The 23,880-nt window shown below is 28.0% G+C and overlaps 1 protein-coding gene across 4 annotated transcripts in view; it reads right to left on the bottom strand.

The window, feature by feature from the left end:
* LOC127287997 (uncharacterized) overlaps positions 1 to 23,880 on the bottom strand; it is a 335,689-nt gene that overhangs the window by 185,810 nt on the left and 125,999 nt on the right. For all 4 annotated transcript variants that reach the window (XM_051315170.1, XM_051315171.1, XM_051315172.1 and 1 more), the window contains exon 2: positions 20,470 to 20,592. In XM_051315170.1, the coding sequence (XP_051171127.1) occupies positions 20,470 to 20,592 (123 nt within the window). The remainder of the gene's footprint in view (positions 1 to 20,469; positions 20,593 to 23,880) is intronic.

The following is a 23,880-nucleotide window of genomic DNA, read 5'->3' as shown; positions in this document are numbered from 1 at the left end:
ACACTAGCGTAGTAAAAAACATGTTGTGTGAAAAGTGAGGTTTTTCATCCTTCAAAAATGTTTTTTATGATTTTTTACTGCAAAGTAGATAATTAAAAACCATTCAATGTGATAACCAGAAATTTTTACGTTTCGTTTAATGACAACATAACCTCACTTTTCGCACAACATGCTTTCTACTACGCTAGTGTAATGAGCTTCTGCTCAATAAGGAAAGCGACAACTTCCAAACGTCGCGCGCAGCTTTAGCAGACGTTTCACAATAAATAAAATACAAAAAAGTAAACAAACATTGTTTAAAAAATTGTGAGTTGAATATTTTCTCGGACTCTATGTTTCTTGTGCGGTATTAAAGCTTGAAAAATAAGGAAAATTTTGATCTTTAAACCAATTTATTTGGAGTTGCAGGAAAAAAGTGAATTTTTTGCATTATTTATTGTTGTATTTTTTAAATAAACAATTGTTTTTACTTAAAAAGTGATTTTTTTGGACCTTTATATTAATAAATATTATTAAAAAAATGTTTCATTTAATTTGGAAAGGTTACTCCGAAAAGTGCTAAAAAACTCCTGGAATGGCACATATATAAATAAATATATAAATTAACCCAACCAAAAATTTCAGTATTATACCAGAGTTAACTACTGGCGCAGTACTGGTTCAGTATTGGCTGCCGAGGCTGGGCAGTCTGTACTGAACCAGTACTGGTATTTTCATTGTATCAGTACTGGTGCAGTACTACCCTCCCAGTACTGGCAAACCAGTACTGAGCCGATATTGAGCCAGTACTGACTACAATAGATTTTTTTTTTATTAATACTAGTTTACAAAAAGTTCTAGAGTGAACCTGATGAATCTTTTTGTTTAAATATTTTGTTTATAAAAATTTTTTCACTTTGATTTTATTTTTGAAAATTAAAAGGTATTTTATTTTGTTTTTTTTGCGGGTAAAATTATTTAAACAAAAAGTTTCCTGAGACTAATTCCAAAACATTTTGCAAGTTTTTTTTTATTGTTTTCAGATATATGCAATAAACCAAACAAATTTTTAAACGATCAAACTAAAAATAAATAAAATTTTTTATAAAAAAATTAATAATTTTTAAAATAAAAATTTAAAAAAATTTTCTTGACAACACTTGTTAAAAATTAAAAAACAACTTTTATTTTCTTAAAAAAGTTTTTCAAAAATTTATTTTGATGCAAATAATTAAAGTGAATAATAAAATAATTAAATAGCTAATTGTATAATTATATACATTATAATTATTTTATAATTAGTAATAGTAGTAGTAGTAGCTATTAGTAAATTTTTGATTGGGAATAAGTAAATAAATAATAAATATCAGTAACAGTATCCAAAGAAATATTATCCACATACTTGGAAAGTTAATAAGAGACAATAAAATATAAATCGTGTCATAAAATTTGAATATTAATTTAAATATAAAATTAAAAAATTATAAAAAAGTGAAACTGAATTTACCACTTATTTATAAAAAATAATACAATTATATTAATTCGTAATAAAAAAAAAAATGATTTTTTATTTTTATTTCAAAATCAAGTGACTCGTTGTATATAATAGCAAATTTTCTTTATCGAGAAAATCTTTTGTTGGAGAAAAATCGTTTGTAAGGTATTGTAAAAATGCTAGTACCGACAAACTTTCTTGTTATTATTTTCTAACACGGGGTGGAAGCACGACAGTGCTTTTCTCTGTTACCATAAATGATCCAGTTTTCATTGCGAAATAAAAGAACATAACGACACTTGCTATTGCCGCATGTTTGAAACGAGACATTATTGCAAAAAAGAAAAAATAAAATCTTTTTACATCAAATCAAATATTTCAAAATTTTATAAGATAAATTAATTAATCAACTGAAAATGTTATAAATACTATTTTTTAAAATTCTATTTAATTAAAAATAAGTATCTAATTGAATTTATTTCATTTAATAATCCTTGAAAACAACTTTAGTTTGATATATATATATGTATATATAATTGAAATCAGTCCACGTGATTGGTAATGGATTCTGTTTTAAATCCATTGCGGTCATTTTGCCACCGAAACAAGATTGATTGATCCAAATAAATTGATAGATTCAAATTTAGAATGCACAAAAGCTATATATACTGGTCATTCATTCGAGAAAATCATTTATCATTTTACAGTGAAATATTTTTGCGTCTCAATTTGGCTGGCTTTTTTTTATCATATTTTTACATAAGTAAATTTATTATAATTATTTATTTGTAGTTAAAAATTATTATTCTATAATAAACTCTTGTTTTATGAACTTTTATTATTTTTTAATCTTTTTTTTGGAATTTTTAAAAATTTGATTTTTTTACTATATAGCTATCGCTGCAAAAAGTTGATATGTTTTGTTTATGAGACACATTGGTAATTATTTTAAGTTTTCAAAAAAATTACAAAAAGCGTTTAAAAAAAAATGCAGTAAATTGTAAAATGTAACATGGTTACAGAAAATGTTCTCTAATTTTTTTCTAATTCTATTTTCCTAATTCTATTTTCCTAATCATATATTCCTATAATAACTTTTTTTTCCTAATAGTAAATTTTCCCTAAAAAAAATTTTTTCTAATTCAATTTTCCTAATTTCTTTTTCCTAAAGTACATTTTTCCGAATAAGATATTTTTTTCCAAATTTTTTTTAATATTACAAATTTTTTCCATAATGACATTTGATTTGCAATCATCGACGAGTGCAAAAATAAAATATTTATATATATTTTGAAAAATATTTAAAAAGATGTGAAAATAATCCTACTTTGTGGTCTTGTATTAAAGTATAAGCTTCTTGTGTCAACAGCTTGACGGCAATACTGTCGAAATCGGATAAAACGAGAGAGAGAGAGAGAGAGAGAGAGACATGATTATATTTAGAGGGTGACTGGCAAGGGAAACCGCGTTGGCGAAAATTTCACTGAAATCGTGAGGTAGGCAAGGCTAATAAGTCTATATATATATATGTCTGTATACAAGCTCAGCATCCCTACAATCACGTGATACACATCTGCATTCATTACGATATGCATCTCAATATTCCAAATGGAATATGTTCAACAACTCCAAAAGTAGAAAGTGTATAAAAAATGTATACATTATTTGAAACACATTTTTTATTTCCCTTCAAAGGGAAAATTTTTAAATTAATGAAAAATAAAATTTCTTTCTCAATTTTTTTTTTTTTTTTTTACAATCACTTTCTCCAAAGGAAAACAATTTATTAAAATAATAAATAAAAATAACAAACAAATAATAAAAAAAAAGAAGAATAAAATTAAAAATTAATTAGCATTAGACATTAAAAAATAAACCCCCTCAGAGTGTTAAAATATATAAATTTTTTACAGTCAATCAAAAATTGTTGTTGTCTTTTTTTTTTTTTTTTGAACAATTTTTCCCCGAGTATTTCAATTATTCGCCTTTACCTTCTGTCACTTTTACAGTACGATAAACCGTAACCAGTTTCGTTGATATAGCGTCGATTAAAACCATAACCGTTCGTTACTCATGCGTTGAACGTAGTTGCATCCGGTCCGAAGTCGTAATTCATTGATCAAAAAAAAAAAGACAAAACAAAAAAAAAGAAGAGAAAGAAATGGGTAAAAAAACATTCACACACATATACAAATAAAAACAAAAACACCGTAACCTCTCGCGGTGCACCAACCTCGTGGAAAAGTACTCCAAACCCCCTTTCCCCCCCTCCTCTTTCACGCTTACCACTCGTGCCCATTGTGTTCGATAGCCGAGCGACGCTTTGGCCCAACAAAACGTACATTGTATTTTCCAACAATGGAGGTGTCCCCCTTATCGGTTGTATTTTCGCCCTCACGGTTTTCACGCTTATTAATGGGAAAGAAGGTGAACCTCAAGGACCTACTGCCTACACGAAACCACCCTTCACCTTACTCTTTTTTTTTTTTTTTATTTTATATTTCCTTTTTCTTTTTTTTTTTTACACTAGAGAAGAATCACATAAAATAAAGATGAATCTCTCCCCGTTTTTCAAAGTGAATTTACTCTCAACGGAAAAATATAAATAGGAAAATAAAAATTGTGCTTCAAAAAAGAAATTTAGAAAATATTTACACCTGACTGTAAAATATTTTATTTTACACAAAATTATAAAAAAAAAATAAGACGAGAGTATTTAAATTTTAGAAAAGTATCAGTAGAAAAAGACAGTCTCAGTCAGACGATTTAATTTTCCTAAAACCGCATAAGAAAAACATTGTTTTCTAATATTTTTTGTATTTTAGTAGTAAAAGCCCGTTTCAGCCAGACAAATCGTTTAAAATTATTAAAATTTTGAGTATTAGTAGAGAAAAGAAAAATTCTAATAAAAATAAAAAATAATTTTCTCTTCAATTAATTACTACACTGAAAAAAGGGTTTGGTATTGACAACCAAACGTTTGGTTGGTATTTAAGCAACCAAATTTTTTTTTTGTTGAATTAACAAAATTTTGGTTGTCCCAATCAAACTTTAGTTAGGACAACAAAAATCCTTTTTTTCTAATTTTGGTTGTGTCAAATTTTGATTAGGACAATTAAAATTTTGTTGATTCAACAAAAAAAATGTTGGTTGCTTAAATAACAACCAAACGTTTGGTTGTCAATACCAAACCCTTTTTTTAGTGTATTACAATTTTTTTTGTCTGACTAAAACAGTCTTTTACTACTCTCTAAATCTGAATTAGTAAAAATGTTTACTAATTTGAATGAGTGACTCACTTTTTGCTTCTGAATTAGTTAAATTTTACTAATAATTAGTAAAATTTTACTAATTTAGAAGCAAAAAGTGAGTCTTATTTTTTTATAATTTTGTGAGTCACTCATTCAAATTAGTAAACATTTTTACTAATTCAGATTTAGAGAGTACTAATGTAACAAAATTAATCGAATTTTTAAAGGCACTGTCTGACTATAATCGTGTTTTACTACTAATTTAATTTATATATATTATTTCATGGAAATAAATCCAACTACTAATACTCGGATTTCAAAAAATTAGCTTATTAAAAAAAAGTAATAATAAAAAATTACAATATAATTTTCTTTTAAAAATTTATATTTTTTAGTAAAATAAATCAAAACCATTAATATCCATCGAATTTGTCATTCCATTGGATCACCTAAAGCATTTTACTATTAGACAGATGGTTTGGTCGATGGTTCGTGATGTTGAAAAGCAAGAGGTTAATTTTCCTCTATAAACGTCTAAACCCACAAATTGATTACGCCGACAACCAATTCTTGTCTACAAGTTAACTTCGGATATATCAAAATCGCGTTAATATTGACAATGCACATACACATTTATGAATAATATTCTCTGCATTGGACATAATTCCAATTCACAATCTAAAAAGAATTAATTTCGATAAAATTAACGTTTAATTGAAAATAAATGATGAAAAAACTGTTTCTCTTAAAAAAGGAAATAAAATTGGTCAATATGTCTGACTAAAACAAACTATTACTACTGATAATAAAAAAATTGAAAATTATTACTAAAATTTATAAAAAATATTAAAAATTTGTCTGACTATAACTTTCTGTTACTACTTATAGAACAATTGCAAAAAAATTCTAAACTATTTGTCTGGATATAACTGTCTTTTACTACTGACCTACAAAAAGTATATGTCTGACTAAAACAAACTTTTACTACTAATAATGAAAATTAGAAGAATTTTAAAAAGTTGCCTGACCATAAATTTCTGTTACTATTTACAATTACAAAATTTATAAAATATTTGTCTGACCAAAACTGTGATTTACTACTGATATCACGATTTTAGGAATTTGATATTTTGTCTAAATACATTTTTTTTCTAACATTCCAAGAATTAAAAAAATTAAAAATCATGAACTAATATCAAAGTTATAAAAATTGAAACCTATTTGTCATGACTAACACATGAATTTACTACACTGTAAAAAAAGGAGTTGAATTTCAACTCCCTAGGGGATGCTATAAAAGTCTCACCCTTTTGGAGTTGAAGTGAAGGGTTAATTTTATGCCTAGGGAGTTGGTTGTAAGGAGTTAATTTAATTATTAACTCCCTTTTTGAGTTGATTTTTAACTCGAAAATTTTAACTCCCAACTCCCAGTAACGCTAACTCCCTAATTTTTTTTATAGTGTACTAAAAATGAATTTACCTACAAAATGAGGATCTAATTTGCCTGGGCGAGTTAATTTTTTTTTTTTTTTGTCACAATTTGCGAATTATAGAAATTTTAATAGAACTCATAAAAAAAATAAACCCTGATATTTTATTTAAGGGCATATAAAATAAACGTATAAAATATGTCGAGCACCGTAGCAACGAAGGAAACTCGTATGCAAAATGTCTGCTTGGGTATTCGGAATCGGTGATGCTAATCCAACATGACCAGCTGTCAACCATTCCAAGAGAGACCCCATATCATTTTCCTACGTAGAAATCCTCTGCCATGATCATTGCAAAACTTTTCTCCATCATATATACGTATATCTATATCTACATATAAAATCTTTCTTTAAAGCACATCTAAGACTATATACACTATAAAAATCCCACAACGGTTACTATAATATTTCTCAAATCTAAAACACATATCAGACATTTTTCCTAAATTGAGGTCTCTACTTATTTATGCAGTAAGTGTCCTAGTTTTTATTCCCCCCCCCCCCACTGTATATATATATATACATGAAAAATGGTACTTGTGTCGACGCGTTCCGCAACTTCAAGGCACACATTTAAAGGAATGAAATTTGAAAAATTGAAACTTTGAAAAGTCGTTAAACTTTCATATTTCATATATATATATATATGGACCACAAACTTGAAACGAGTTTTCAAACATTTCAAATATACTCAGAAAATTTTTTCATTCAAAGCAAATATAGTAAATTTGAATTAAATAAATAAATATTTGTTTCACATCAAAAAAGATATTCTTTTCGTAATAGAGTTTTATGAATAAATATCATAAAGTAAAAACTTATTTGCTCTCTAAATCTGAATTATGTAAAAATTGTAACTAGGAATTAGTGACTCAATTTTCGAAGAATATTATACAAATCATTAAAAATAATTAAACTAAAATGAAATTTTTGGTAATTTTAATTACTAATATATTTATTTTTTTTAATTTTAATTGAAAAATAGATGAAAAATTATAAAAAAATCTAATTGAAAAACAAAAAGTGAGACACTAATTTAAATTAATTAAAATTTTTACCAATACAAAATTTAGAGGATTATAATTTGATTTTTTCTTTTTCTATTTGTGAAGATTTCTCAAAGTGTTATTTTTTTTTTTCGTCGAACAAGTAAAAAGAGTTCTAAAGGAAAATGAAGAGGTGCCTGCGTCACCACGTCGTGTTCTCAACAAGACCTTTTATTTTCTCCTTTTGGTCCCCCTCGAATGTTGTCTGACACTGTACAAAGTGCACCCACAAGTGTAAATGGTATTCTCAAAACAAAACAAAAAAAAAAAAAAAACAAAACAAAAATGCTAGAACAGACGACACTCCCCTTTAAAGTTGAAACTTTTCGACTGTCCCTTTTCTTTGAAGCAAATTATATACTAATTTCAACGAATTCACCTAATTCCCCTTCATTAAAAATATATTTTGCAAAAACGTTTTTTTTTTTTTAACAAAAAGCAAGATAATTATTTTTTGTTAATTTTTTTTTTTTAATATTTAAGTAAACGGCAATTGAAAAAAAAATTACAGCATCCTTTTAACTGGTTTTCAGCAAATTTCAATAAATGATGAAGCTCCTCCATAAAATTGCCATGAAAATCTCGTACACAATGAAACTTAAAGTAATCCCTTGAATGGAATATTATCTTCTCGAATAATCCCACAAAGTATATAGCGCTGAATCATGCAAATGATTCCTTAGAAGCTAAAGCAATAAATGAAAAGAAAATGAAGATATACAAAAAAAAAAGAATGAGAATAAGGAAAAGAACTTCCTTTTAGATTCAACAGTAACCTGCCATAAATCAGAATTAATTTAAACCGTATCAAAAATCCTTTTTCCAAGCGAGTTTTATTTTTTCAACAAAAGAAAAGACGCACAACACATATATACACACACACATACAAAAAAAATGGAGAGAGGGAAAAAAAAGAGAAGAGATTCATAAATCTAAATAAGCGAAAAACCTCTCTGCCAAGTCTCTTATATTGAGTCCCGGATCAGGTATCCCTCTCATTGGCTTTTTCATCTCGTTATTCATTAATGTGATATACGACTGTGCACTCTCACCGTCGATACCTCCACTTACCAAAGTCACTGTCGATTACAGTTCTACGAATCGTTGAGAAATTGTCGGCAAAAAAAAAGAAAACTATATATATACTGTCACAATTAATTTCCCTAATTATCATTATTCTTTTCCAGACTTTCTTATCACATTTTTCATTTTGACAATACTTTTCTCTGCCATTGAATTACTAAAGAATTATTCTTAATTATTTCCATTTTCATGAAATGTGAATAATTTGTTAATGGTTTTTAGCAAATAATTTAAAATTATCAAGATTTATATCAAATTTATTACTGAAATTTTATTAAATGAATTATTAATGAAAAAAAATTTTGTCTGACTAAAACGAATTTTTACTACTCACTGACATACAAAGATTATTAAAAAATTTGTCTGTAAGTTAATTTACAATTAATATAAAAATTGACTGTAGTTTCAAAGATTTTATCTGACTAAAACAGACTTTTACTCTACTAGTAATAGTACTAAAAAAAAATTGAAAAGTACAGAAATTTCTTCCACTGATACTAAATTTACAAGAATTTTTCTTTGTATAACTATATATTTGTATTTTACTATTTGTAACAAAAATGATTGAATTTTTTAACAAATTTGTCTGATCAAAACCGAATTTTTCTACTACTACATGAATTAAAAAAAAAGAATTTCTCCCTTTTTCTTCTGTTACTAAAATTACATGAATTTCAAAATTGTCTGAATATTACTGGCTTTTTCTACTTATACTAAAATACTAAAATTTCACGAATTTAAAATCATTTCGTCTGACTAAAATCGACCTATACTACTGATTCCATGATTTTAGAAAGTTTTTCCTAGTCGTATGACCGCAACTGGACTTTACTACTGATATATAAAAATTAATGTTTGTTGAAACAATTTGTGTGCCTTTAACTATATTTTACTAATTATATAAGAATTTTAAGAATTTAAAACTATTTGTCTAACTAAAATTTACTTTGGATTACTACTAAAAAAATTACAAAAAAATTTACAAAAATTTAAAAAAAACAGATTTTGTCTACTAATGCTCAATTTAAAATAATTTCGTCTGACTAAAATCAACTGTTACTACTGATTTCGCGATTTTAAAAAGTTTTGTTACTCATTTAACTGCAAATGGACTTTACTACTGGTATAAAAATTACTGAACAATTTATCTAATTAAAAAACTAACATTATTAAATAATAATAATAATAATAATAATAATAATAATAATAATAATAATAATAATAATAATAATAATAATAATAATAATAGTAAATAAAAAAATCAATTAAATTTATTTTTTCAACTAATACTAAAACTGCAAAGTTTCGAAAAGGTTCAACCAAAACTGATATTCGCTACTCGTATCCAGTTCGTAGGAATTAAAACAAAAATTACCTACACTTTTCTACTTAATGGAAAATTCTTTTAATATTACTTACATTTTTTTTAATATTGTACACAGAAAAAATTCCCTGGCTCTAGTTTTCAAGAAATATTTCCAAGTAAATTGAAAACAATTCTTGTTTAACATTTTTTTTATTATTTATAATAATAATAATAATAATAATAAATATCTGTTTTTAATAATAAAAAAATGTAGAGTCAAGAAAAAAAAATTATTGTATTTTTCATAAAGTGAAAACTAAAAAGACTAAAAGATAGTCGCAGTGTGTTTACTCGCTATCTTTGGCAGATTTACATTCGATCTGTGGTCAAGACGACAATGCTGAAAGATTTAGGAATAGTTGGTCGTGACGCTTGGAAAATTACAGCAAGGAACAATCAACCACACGAAAACCAAAACTGTTTGTGCTTGTCGCTATTCAAACTCAGTCACCTAACTTTCTGACCCTTAAACTAAATCTCCTTATAATAGATTGCCTTGAGTCAGTTAATTAACTGTACAATTTTCTTAGTTTAGGGTTACACTATTTATTTTTTTAAGAAGAACAATTAAATTTCTAATTAACGTTACCAAATATCATTTTAGCTTTGATATTTTAAAGTTAAAAATTTGAGTCGAAAAACTTTGCAAATTTAATTTTTTTTTTTTCACATCGACTGTATAAGGTTCATTTCTAACTAAATCCAATTTAGAAAGTCTTGAGAAATATAATAAAGAAAAAAAGCAAAACGAATAAAAAAAAAATGACTACAAAAAAGTTAAATTATCTGGATAAATTAATTTTTAAAACTATAAATTAACTTTTCCAATTTTTCTTCGTAGAAATTTTGTTAAATTTAAAATCATCTGATTTCACAAGAGTGATCAAGTATATATATATATATATATATATATATAAGTAACTTAAAAGTATCCAAATTGCAAAACTTTTATAAAACTCTGCATATGATATTTGAAACAATCATTAAATTTTTTAAAACTAAACATTTTTTAAATAATAATTTAATTTAAAATAAATATTAGAAATAATAATTAAATATTAAATATCTAGTCAGAAAAAAAAAATTAATAATCATGTACAAGAAACGAAATCTTTGGAAAGAAAAAGAAACTTGTCTGAATGAATGTCAAAGCATAGAAAAAAATATCTTTTAATTACATACAATTTTTTTTTCTCTTTTTTTTTTACTTTAAGTTTGCATGAATACCTTCAAGTACCGACATAAACTTTATTCATTAAGATGCACTCATTAAACATTCATTAACGAAACGTTTAATCGTATAATTTTCAAGTATTCCGTTGTTGAATCGATCAATATAAAAACGCGCGGAAATTAAATTTTTGCCTAAAGAAAAAGAGTAAATCAAATAAAATAAGTAATAGAAAAAAAAATTACATAACCAACAATTTTTTTTTTTTTTTGAGTAATTGAAAAAAATTTATTTTAATTATTTAAAATTTTTAAATCCAAATTTATAGTGGATCAATATGAGAAAATTGGTTCCTGGGTAATAATATAAACAAATTAGAGACATAACTAAAAAGGAAATATATTTTCTATTTCGCTATTCGTCATTTCTGCGCCTATATAACTATAATGAACGAACAGTAAAGGAGAAAAATTTATAACTATAATTCAAAAATAATTGGTTACTTTATTATTATCAAATAAATATTTATTTGAACCAAATAAATCTTTATTTGAAAACAAATATCATTTTATTGTCTCAATAATTATTTGTTACAAATAAATATTATTTATTCCGTTTTTCAACCATTTTCATGATAATCTTTACCATAGCAACCATTTCCATGACAACTGTTACCATAGCAACCGCTTCCATAGCAACCATTTCCTGACAATTGTTACCATGACAACCTTTACCATGATAACTGTTACCATAGCAACCGTTACCATGATAACTGTTACCATAGTAACCGTTTCCATGACAACTGTTACCATAGCAACCATTTCATGACAATTGTTACCATGACAACCTTTACCATGATAACTGTTACCATAGCTACCGTTACCAAGATAACTGTTACCATGACAACCTTTACCATGACAACCTTTACCATGATAACTGTTACCATAGCTACCGTTACCATGATAACTGTTACCATAGCAACCGTTACCATGATAACTGTTACCATAGTAACCGTTTCCATGACAACTGTTACCATAGCAACCATTTCATGACAATTGTTACCATGACAACCTTTACCATGATAACTGTTACCATAGCAACTGTTACCATAGTAACCGTTTCCATGATAACCGTTTCCATGACAACTGTTACCATAGCAACCATTTCATGACAATAGTTACCATGACAACCTTTACCATGATAACTGTTACCATAGCAACTGTTACCATAGTAACCGTTTCCATGATAATTATTACTATAGTAACCATTTCCATGATAACTGTTACCATAGCAACCGCTTCCATAGCAACCATTTCCTGACAATTGTTACCATGACAACCTTTACCATGATAACTGTTACCATAGCAACCGTTACCATGATAACTGTTACCATAGTAACCCTTTCCATGACAACTGATACCATAGTAACCGTTTCCATGACAACTGTTACCATGACAACCTTTACCATGATAACTGTTACCATAGCTACCGTTACCATGATAACTGTTACCATGACAACCTTTACCATGACAACCTTTACCATGATAACTGTTACCATAGCTACCGTTACCATGATAACTGTTACCATGACAACCTTTACCATGATAACTGTTACCATAGCTACCGTTACCATGATAACTGTTACCATGACAACCTTTACCATGACAACCTTTACCATGATAACTGTTACCATAGCTACCGTTACCATGATAACTGTTACCATGACAACCTTTACCATGATAACTGTTACCATGACAACCTTTACCATGACAACCTTTACCATGATAACTGTTACCATAGCTACCGTTACCATGATAACTGTTACCATGACAACCTTTACCATGATAACTGTTACCATAGCTACCGTTACCATGATAACTGTTACCATGACAACCTTTACCATGACAACCTTTACCATGATAACTGTTACCATAGCTACCGTTACCATGATAACTGTTACCATGACAACCTTTACCATGATAACTGTTACCATAGCTACCGTTACCATGATAACTGTTACCATGACAACCTTTACCATGACAACCTTTACCATGATAACTGTTACCATAGCTACCGTTACCATGACAACTGTTACCATGACAACCTTTACCATGATAACTGTTACCATAGCTACCGTTACCATGATAACTGTTACCATGACAACCTTTACCATGACAACCTTTACCATGATAACTGTTACCATAGCTACCGTTACCATGATAACTGTTACCATGACAACCTTTACCATGATAACTGTTACCATAGCTACCGTTACCATGATAACTGTTACCATGACAACCTTTACCATGACAACCTTTACCATGATAACTGTTACCATAGCTACCGTTACCATGATAACTGTTACCATGACAACCTTTACCATGATAACTGTTACCATGACAACCTTTACCATGACAACCTTTACCATGATAACTGTTACCATAGCTACCGTTACCATGATAACTGTTACCATGACAACCTTTACCATGATAACTGTTACCATAGCTACCGTTACCATGATAACTGTTACCATGACAACCTTTACCATGACAACCTTTACCATGATAACTGTTACCATAGCTACCGTTACCATGATAACTGTTACCATGACAACCTTTACCATGATAACTGTTACCATAGCTACCGTTACCATGATAACTGTTACCATGACAACCTTTACCATGATAACTGTTACCATAGCTACCGTTACCATGATAACTGTTACCATGACAACCTTTACCATGATAACTGTTACCATAGCTACCGTTACCATGATAACTGTTACCATAGCAACCGTTACCATGATAACTGTTACCATAGTAACCGTTTCCATGACAACTGTTACCATAGCAACCATTTCATGACAATTGTTACCATGACAACCTTTACCATGATAACTGTTACCATAGCTACCGTTACCATGATAACTGTTACCATGACAACCTTTACCATGACAACCTTTACCATGATAACTGTTACCATAGCAACTGTTACCATAGTAACCGTTTCCATGATAACCTTTACCATGATAACTGTTACCATAGCTACCGTTACCATGATAACTGTTACCATAGCAACCGTTACCATGATAACTGTTACCATAGTAACCGTTTCCATGACAACTGTTACCATAGCAACCATTTCATGACAATTGTTACCATGACAACCTTTACCATGATAACTGTTACCATAGCTACCGTTACCATGATAACTGTTACCATGACAACCTTTACCATGACAACCTTTACCATGATAACTGTTACCATAGCAACTGTTACCATAGTAACCGTTTCCATGATAACCTTTACCATGATAACTGTTACCATAGCTACCGTTACCATGATAACTGTTACCATAGCAACCGTTACCATGATAACTGTTACCATAGTAACCGTTTCCATGACAACTGTTACCATAGCAACCATTTCATGACAATTGTTACCATGACAACCTTTACCATGATAACTGTTACCATAGCTACCGTTACCATGATAACTGTTACCATGACAACCTTTACCATGATAACTGTTACCATAGCAACTGTTACCATAGTAACCGTTTCCATGATAACTATTACTATAGTAACCTTTTACATGACAATCGTTACCATAGCAACCGTTCCCATAACGACCGTTACCATGGCTATTTTTTTCCATAGCAACCGTTGCTAAAGATTTTTTTTACTTAGCAACGGTTGCTACGGATTTTTTCCTTAGCAACTGTAGTGTATATACCAGAATTGGTGAATTTAAACCGTTTTGTTTGACCAAACAATAAAAATGTTTTGTAATTCTTTTTTTTTCAAAATAAATCAAATTATAATAAAAATATAAAAATTCGAAATTAAAGAATTTTTTTCCCTTTTTGCTTTTCGAAATGCATTATCTTTCTCTGGGAAATTCACTTTTAAATGAGAGGCTATATCTGCTCGGATAAACGAACGATAGAAGCATCCTTATTAGCCGGCATTTCTGTGGCCTTCGACAAATAGTTGAGAAGTATTATAGGAAGCTGCTCCCGGACAGCTATTGTAGTGGCACGAGCGCTTCGAAGCACTGGCGACGACATTTTCAAGAGCGCAGTTTACGTTTACCTAGACACTCGCTTCGCACGATAACGGGAATAAGAGAGAGTAAGAGAGAGAGAGAGAGAGAGAGAGAGAAGGTTATTTATCGGCGTGCCTCCTTGGCGCAGTCAACCCCAAAGTGCCGCACCTGAGCCCTTTTAATAAGCGCGGATGCTACGTCCTCACTATAACACGCAGACGACACGTTATTACATCGCGGATACCAACATACTTTGAAAGTTTCCTTTTCCCGGAAATATATCTCCCCTTTTGAAGGTGTTGAAGTGACTCACGGAGGATAATATTCCCCTTTAATAAAATACATTTCTTTGCTGAAGGAATAGTCGGAAAACCCTTTCAGTTTCGGTATTGGGAGGAACCTCAGTAGTGAAAACCCTGTTTCCGGAAAGCCACGAACTTGCCCGGTTGTCAAATGCATCGTCGACCACGGAAACTCTGAAGGAGAGCTTCCAAACTCTCAGAAACATGCCCTCGTTGAAAAATAAAAAGTACATGAACCCTGTATATATATATATATATATTACGATGTTGTCTGTTTGAGTTCCATCTACCTCCCGCATGTCAGCGTAAGCTCGAAAGTTGTCGTATTTTGATGGAAAGTTTGGATCGGACAGGATTATAGTCTTAAGTTTCAGGTGATAGTTCAGAGGCGAGGGAGGGGAAAGGTTGTGTTTCCTGTAAACGCTCTGTTGCTTCCACGCATGATGATTCTATTATATATTTTAAGTTTTCAGATATTGTATTTTATAAAACAATAGAATATTGTCAAGAAAAAAAAATTATTTAGATTTTTAAATAATAATCTCTCTCTCTCTCTTGACTACTCGGAAAAAAATCTATATCTTAAGCAGCGATATGTTTATCTAGAATAACGAAAACTTTCTCTGTTTTAGTGAAACATATCGCTATTCTAGTGAAACTTATCGATGTTCTAGGTAAAAAATTTTTTCCGTGTATTATCAAATAAATATTTAATTATTTGAGTCAAATAAATAATATTTGTTTCAAAAACAGAAACTAATGTACAATTTATTTAATTGAAATAAAAATTATTTGATACTAATAAATATTTTCTATACTGAAAACAAAAATTTATTTTATTTCCTACACTGAAGACAAAAATTTATTTGATACTTTTAAATCTTTCCTACACTGAAAACAAAAATTTATTTGGTACTAATAAATATTCCCTATACTGAAAACAAAAATTTATTTGATTCAAATAAAAATTATTTGGTTTAAGTAAATATTTATTTGGCAATAATCAAGTAAACGACTTTTTAAATCAAATAAAATTTTTTTCAATGTACCAATTTTCCTACAATTGTATTATCAGTAGAAAAAGATAGATTTAGTCAGACAAAATGGTATAACTTCTACTGTTTCTGGTATTCAGTAGTTTAATATAGTTTTAGTCAGACAATACGGTTTTAATTTATGTTTTTTAGTTTCAGTATAGTAAAAATTTTTACAAGTAGTAAGTACCAGTTATAGTCAGACGAGTTAATTGTCCATTAAAGTTTTTTAGCAGTAGTAAAATACATGTTAAGTCAGACAAATTATCAAAATTTTTGATATTTACAATAGTAAACGTAAAATTTAATCAGACAAAAACGGGTTGAATTTCACTTATTCTGATATCAATAGTATAACAATGTACAAGTCAGACAAATATTTAATTTTATGTAAATTATTTTATCATTACCAAAATATCGGTTTAGCCAAACAGTAGTAAAAGTCATTTTACGTCAGACGTTGCGTTTTTAATTTTTATTCTAATTATAAAAAAAAATCAGTAGTAAAAAGCGTTTTAGTCAGACGAGTTTTATATTATTTCTGTACATTGAATAACAATGATTAAGTCAAACGAAACGTTTAGAAAAAATTATACTTATCTTTTAATTACCTTTGTACTTTTAATAATAGTATTTTACTGTAATAAAAATTTAACAATACAAAGAAGTGAAAAAAAAAATAAAAATGTATAATTCATTTTTTTATATATCATTTTTTTTTTCTAAAAATATGTAAATGTCGTCGGGAAATAAATGTCGAGTTCGCTGGCATGCAGTAAAGACTGTAGATTAGGTGTAATATACTCTTGTAATAATTTGCCATCTCTTATATAGATATACATATATTTGTCTATGTGTGAGAGTAAGATTGATATAAATTCATATTCACAGATATGATAGTGTAACTCATAACTGTCCGTCTGTGAATATGCGAGAGAGAGAGAGAGAGAGAGAGAGAGAGAGAGAGAGAGAGAGAGAGAGAGAGAGCCGGAACGAATGGTAATATCGATCCGACCATATACACAGTTTCCGGTTCACCTGCAAACACGTAGGATGCAAGGCTTTTTCATCCAAAAATTTTCATGAAGATAGGTCAACCGAAAGTTGTCGATGGATGAGTCGCATTATGGAAGCCAGGTGGTCAAAACCTCTTTATGATAGCCATGAATATTCTTTTTGGGGCTACTCTCGACCTTTTGTGCCCTTTACCCCTCCCTCCCCCCCTCATTCCGCCTCACTCCCCTCTTTTCCAACCTTATTGCCGCATATACTCGGACGTCATATGACGTCAAACGCATTTTTCATGCTTAATTTCTTTATAGCTCTCTAGCATTTGCAATTTTCAACACGTGCCTTTCCCTTTAGTCTTCGATATTGTCGATTTTCATTATTCATACACGAGCGACCATTATTTTTCCCTTGGGTTGCTATACTATATAATAATACGTTAAAAAAAACTAGTATCATACATTATACGTTTACCCTATTAAAAGTTTCGTAATTGCGTATTAAATAGTTTTTTTTTTTTACCGAGAAAAAGTGTCTTTAATTGGAAATAAAAAATACTACTAATATAAAAAATTTTCAAGAATACAGAATAAACTCGTCTGACTATAATGGTATTTTACTACTGATTTTGTTTTTTTACTACTTTTTTATTATAATTGAATTTGAAAAAAAAAACTAACAACCATATTGTCTGACTGAAACTATATCATACTACTGACACCAGAAACAGTGGAAATTAAAGTTTATTGTCTGACTAATACTATATTATACTACTGAATATCAGAAGTAGTAGAATTTATACCATTTTGTCTGACTAAATCTATATTTTTCTACTGATACAATATTTTACTAAAAATTCGAATACATTTTGTTTGACTTAATACAATCTTATATTGGACTGAAAAAAAATTTATTTGATTCAAATAATTGTTAACTTGACTATTCTCAAATAAATATTTTCCTGACACAACAATTATTTAATGCAAGTAAATAATTATTTAATACAAATAAATAATTATCTAATACAAATAAATATTTATTTAATACAAATAAATATATTTACTTGAAATAGCAATTAATTAATACAAATAAATATTTTTTTGACATAAATAAATATTAGATAATTCCCCAGGTAGAAAAATTAACATTACTAACGTTACTAATATTACTAACGTTACTAATGTTACTAACGTTAGTACCTATAAAAAAATTAAGAAAATGTTTCTAAATTGTATTTTTGCAGAAACTTGTCGAAAATCGACCACCAGGAAGTATTTAATGTTCTTACCCGCACTTTTTATAATTTTCATTTCTATTATCACTTCCACTTTTTTATTTTCATTACCGTTTCCACTTTCACTTTTTCTATAATTCTCATTCGCAGTTCCATTCCCACTTCCACTCTTTCTAATTCTCATTTCCACTTTCACTTCCACTTTCACTTTTTTATTTTCATTACCACTTCCACTTTTTCTAATTTTTATTCCCACTTCCCTTTTTCTAATTTTCATTCCCACTTCTACTCCCATTTTTTCCACTTCTAATTTTCATTAGCTGTTGCCATTTCGACTAAAACTCTTTCTAATTTCCATTTACACAACCATTTTCACTTTTTTTAATTACCATGGATGGAAATTAGAAAAAGTGAAAGTGATAATGAAAATTTAAAAAATTAGAAATGGAAGTGGGAGTGAAAATATAAAAAAGTTGTAATGAAAATAAAAAAGTAAAAGATGAAATGGGAATGAAAATTGGAACAAGTGGAAGTGAAAGTGTGAATGAGAATTAGAAAAAGTGGTAGTGGCAATGAATATAAAAACCTGGAAGTGGAAATAGGAATGGGAATGAAAATTAGAAAAAGTGGAAGTGAAAATGGGAATGAAAATTAGAAAAAGTGGAAGTGAAGTGGGAATGAGAATTAGAAAGAGTAGAAGTGAGAATGGAAGTACGAATGAGAATTAGAAAAAGAATAAGTGGAAATGGGAATGAAAATTATAAAAAGTTTAAGTGGAAGTGAAAGTGGTAATGGGAAAGTAGTGGCAAAGTTTCTGTGAAAATATATTTTAGAAACTCTTAATTTTTTTTATAGGTACTAACGTTAGTAACATTAGTAATGTCAGTAACCTTAGTAACGTTAGTAACGTTAATTTTTTCACCTGGGTCAGATAATTGTCAAGTAAGCAATTATTAGAATCAAATAAATTTTTTAAGTAAAAAATGTTTCTTGTTTAATATTGTATGTCGAGAGAGAAAAAAAATTGCATTCTTTAAAAAAAAAAAAAAAAAAAAAAAAAACAAGAGTGGGGAGGGGAATAAAACCTCTTCTCGCAGATTCGTGTATGTTACATTTTGTGCTTTTTGGTAATAATTTAACGAAAGAAGTGGTAGCAATTTTTTTATATGAACTGAGTTTGTATGAGTTTATACGAGTCCCATGAGAGACTCGAAGAATTCCATGTGATTTTCAACGAGAGCACGTACCACACCATGTAAGATTTTCGGGGTAACGAGAAATTCGACAATCCAGGTGGTTTCGTTCGAATTTCCCGCAGGAGTTCGAAGAAGCCAAAAAACATTTTCAAAGTGTTACCCCCTTCACCCCTACCCCACCACCTTTTCGCTCGAATGTAACGGTAAAATGCACAAGTTTCATGCAATATTTACACCATTTTCTCTCTATTTTTTAATTTAAATGCTAAACTCATGTAAATAAAATATTTCAAACATATAATTTTCTTATACTGAAAAAAAAATTTATTTTGATTCAAATAATAATCGATTACTTGACTATTATAAAATTTTATTTGTAATCAAATAATTATTATTTGCAATGGTATTTGTTTTGAATACAGAAATTATTGGTTTAAATACAATTTATTTAATTCAAATCAAAAATTATTTGGTTCAAATATTTATTTGATAATAGGCAAGTAATTGAGTATTTGAATCAAAATGAATTTTTTTTTCCCTGTATAACAAAAAATACATGTTTCTTTTCCCTTTTTAAATTTGAAGCTAAGATTTAAAAGAAAATTGTAATTCACAAAATAATTTTTTTAATTATAAAAAGTTCAATATTTACAATTTTTTTTTAAAGAATAAACAAAATATTCAATAAAAGAAAAATTTTTTTTTTCAAAACGTTTAATAAAAAAATGATTTTTAATAAATGAAAAATTCGTGAATTGAATGACTCACCTAATTCTGGACCGCAGACACGTGGTATTATTTCCAAAATGGCACTGCATGATGAATCGTCGAAGCACAATTGTCGAGCGAATAGACAATTCAAAATTGCTATCGGTGCTTTTATATCGGATCCTGTAACAAGGACAAAAAAGAAATATATAATTCCAATATTTAATTCACTTTTCTGAAATCAAAAAAAAAAAATATATATCTTTTGTAATTTTTCATCATGTTCATTCTATCTTTAATGCTTTTATAGAACTTTTTAATTTTCACGAATAAAGATATACGAGGGGGATTGACAAATTTTTTATTCATTTTAATGAATATTTAAATTTTTTTCTCATCATCAAGAGACGTGTGAAATTTTATTCTACGTATCAAATTTTTAAATGTAATTAACTTCATTTTCGTAGGTTTCATTCGTAAACCACTGATATAAAAAATTGTCATGAGCATATATAAAATTTTGTACCAGAATCTATATATATATATTTTTTTTTTTTATAGAGAGAGAGAGTAGATAAAAAGAAATGAAACAAGTGGAAAAATTGTTTAATTCTAAAATTTCGAATCTCATATACTCTAATTTGTTTTTGCAAATACAATTATACTATATTTGCCCACTTTATAATTTGTGTCTCGGTTAATTTATTGCGCGCACGTTCAAAAATACATTTTATCGTTAATGAAAAATAGTAGATGTTTCAAAATGAATTTTTCATGATATATTAAAGGGCAAATGTATATAAAAAAAAGAACGGCACTTAAATTCACTGGGTGATAAAAATTAATAAATGAATCGTATTAATTATTCTTTTAGTCAATTTGAGAATTATATAATCAATTAATTTGAATGGGGACAATTTTGGTGAAATATAAGCAAATTCATATAAAAGAGAAATTTGTAAATTCCGACAGTCGGGTAAATATTTACTTGATAATAATTTAATTAAGAGAATTAAAATTTCATAAATAAAAATAAAAATATTTAATTTAATTATATATCAAATAATTTTTTTCCAGTGTATAATTTTGCCTTTGGAGACATATCACACTTGTGTGATTTACCGTTTTTAATTCAAATTACAAATCTCGAGAACGTGTGCCATACCTAAAAGAGACAAACGAAATTCACAAATGTTAAATGTACAATATTAGGAGATGAAAAATCAGAACAAAGAGGAGCAAAAAAATAAAAAAAAAAAAAAAAAAATGGAAAAAAAAGAAGGATAGTGAGAAACGTGGAGCGTCGTGATTTAAAGCGCTCGCGATAACGTTTCTTTTTATTTACGACGGAAACTCGCCTGGCGTATAATTATTCAGCGTCGCCGCGCGAAAAATTATTCTTTATTACTCAAATGAACATTCAGAATACCGAGGTGAGGAAACGAATGAAACGACATAGTTGAATAGAAACAACTCATTCTCGCACAGTTTATTTTCTAACTCACTAAATTAAATACTCTCGATATTATTATTATTAAAAAATTTTGTATTCAAATTTTTTTTTTGGCAATAATTCAAGATAGATAGTTCTATCAATTAAAAAAAGTGTTTATTCGAAAAACAAATTCACTATATAAAAACAATAGAGAGATTTTTTTTTTAAATCATGAATGGGAAATATTTTAAAGGCAAATTGAAAACCATTTTTTTTTGCCGAATGCTTTGTTCAAACATCTTTATACAGTATGAAGAATGAAAGAAAAAAAAATTATTTAAATATTGGGAACAAATTTTCCGAAGGCTTTGTGTATATAAAAATGAATCATCTGTTCAATTGAATATTGTACTGAATTGCACTTTGAAAAGAGATTATTTTCACTGGCAAAATGCTGACGCTTTTATACTTGGATGGATAATCGGCATTTGCACTCGAAATCGACTATATATATATATATATAGACAAAACGAAAGAAAAAAATACGAAGAAATAAAAGAATGGAGAAAAAAAAAAAGAGAAGAAGTTATACTCACACTTTGGTGAATTTTTACGATCCTCTCGCGTATATAACGAAGGTCAATAAAAGAAGCACCTTAACCTGTAATTAATTACAAAACGTTCACCCAGTCCCCCAAAATACGTTCTTCTTTTCAAAATGAATCTACCATAAAGTGTATTGTGCCCATTGCAATTCACACGAATGCTCCCTTGGGAATTTCGAACATTCGATTTTATCCAAAAACATCTTTCACAATCTGACCAATTTGTAATTAATGATTTTCTAAATCCTCCGTTTATTTTACAGGAAAAAAAAAAAAGAGAACAGAAAAATTTAGAAAGTAATTTTTAAAAATAAAATTTGTTTTAATTACATTTATTATTTTTATTATATAAAGTAACAAGAAAATATAATAACAAAAATAATAAATAATAATAATAATAATAATAATAATAATCATAATAGATTTTTGTAATTTAAACCGTTGTATTAACTAAACGTTGGAATTGAATAATAGACGAATTTAGTTGATTAGAAAAAAATATATTACATGCTCCCTTACATTTGTTCACACAAAAAATTACTTATGCATTTTGCGTAAGAAACTTGAGAGAGCGTTTTAAGTTTTTAAAGAATTAAAAATTGTCACAAAGAGGCAGACCCTCTGCCTTAAACGTATTTTGCATAATTTTCCTAAAGAAACTACGAGTTATAAACTTCACTGAAAACTAATTATTAAACTGCAGATATATATATATATATATTGAAGAATGCATTATTAAAGTTGTGACACAAGTATTTTTTTTTACTGTTTTTGTTTTCCCGCTAAAAAAATGGTAAATTGACTGTCATGAATAATTTCTCTAAGAAGAAAAAAAACAATTTTTTTTTTCTTATTTTTTCAAAAAATTGTAGGTATTAAAAAAATACTAAATTAAATTGTTAATTATGAAAAAAGTTATAATTTTTTTTGTAATTAATTTTTTATTTTATTAATTTTTAATAATTAAAATCTGACTTTTATTGATTGTTTCTGTAAATAGTTTTCAGATATAATATGAAAGGAAAGACATTTATTGAGTGGTTTATGTTTAAATTTTATTAATAATTAATTTTGAATAGAGAAATCGATATTTATATATATATGTAAAAATATCACTTTTCAAGTAATTATCTATTCGATTATGTATATATGTATATAGGTATTACATAGTGAACGGAGCACGATTCTCTCGGTATTTGTCATGAACAAAAATAAATTGCAGCCCCAATTAGGAGAGACATGAATTAATTATCGTTACACATGACCGTACTATGAGCGTTCACATCTCTATGAATATACGCATGTTCATATAATAATGTTGATAGCAGAAATATCCCTCCTATATGCACTCACGATTAGATATACCAAGTGTCGTTATACAAAATTTAAGCTATCATTTTCTTGTTATCCATACAATTAAATATTTATTAT

Source organism: Leptopilina boulardi, unplaced genomic scaffold (assembly GCF_019393585.1).
Source record: "Leptopilina boulardi isolate dan_hultmark-lab unplaced genomic scaffold, ZJU_Lbou_2.1 LbouV2_38, whole genome shotgun sequence".
NCBI lineage: Eukaryota > Metazoa > Arthropoda > Insecta > Hymenoptera > Figitidae > Leptopilina > Leptopilina boulardi.
This window is presented reverse-complemented; position numbering and strand designations above follow the sequence as displayed.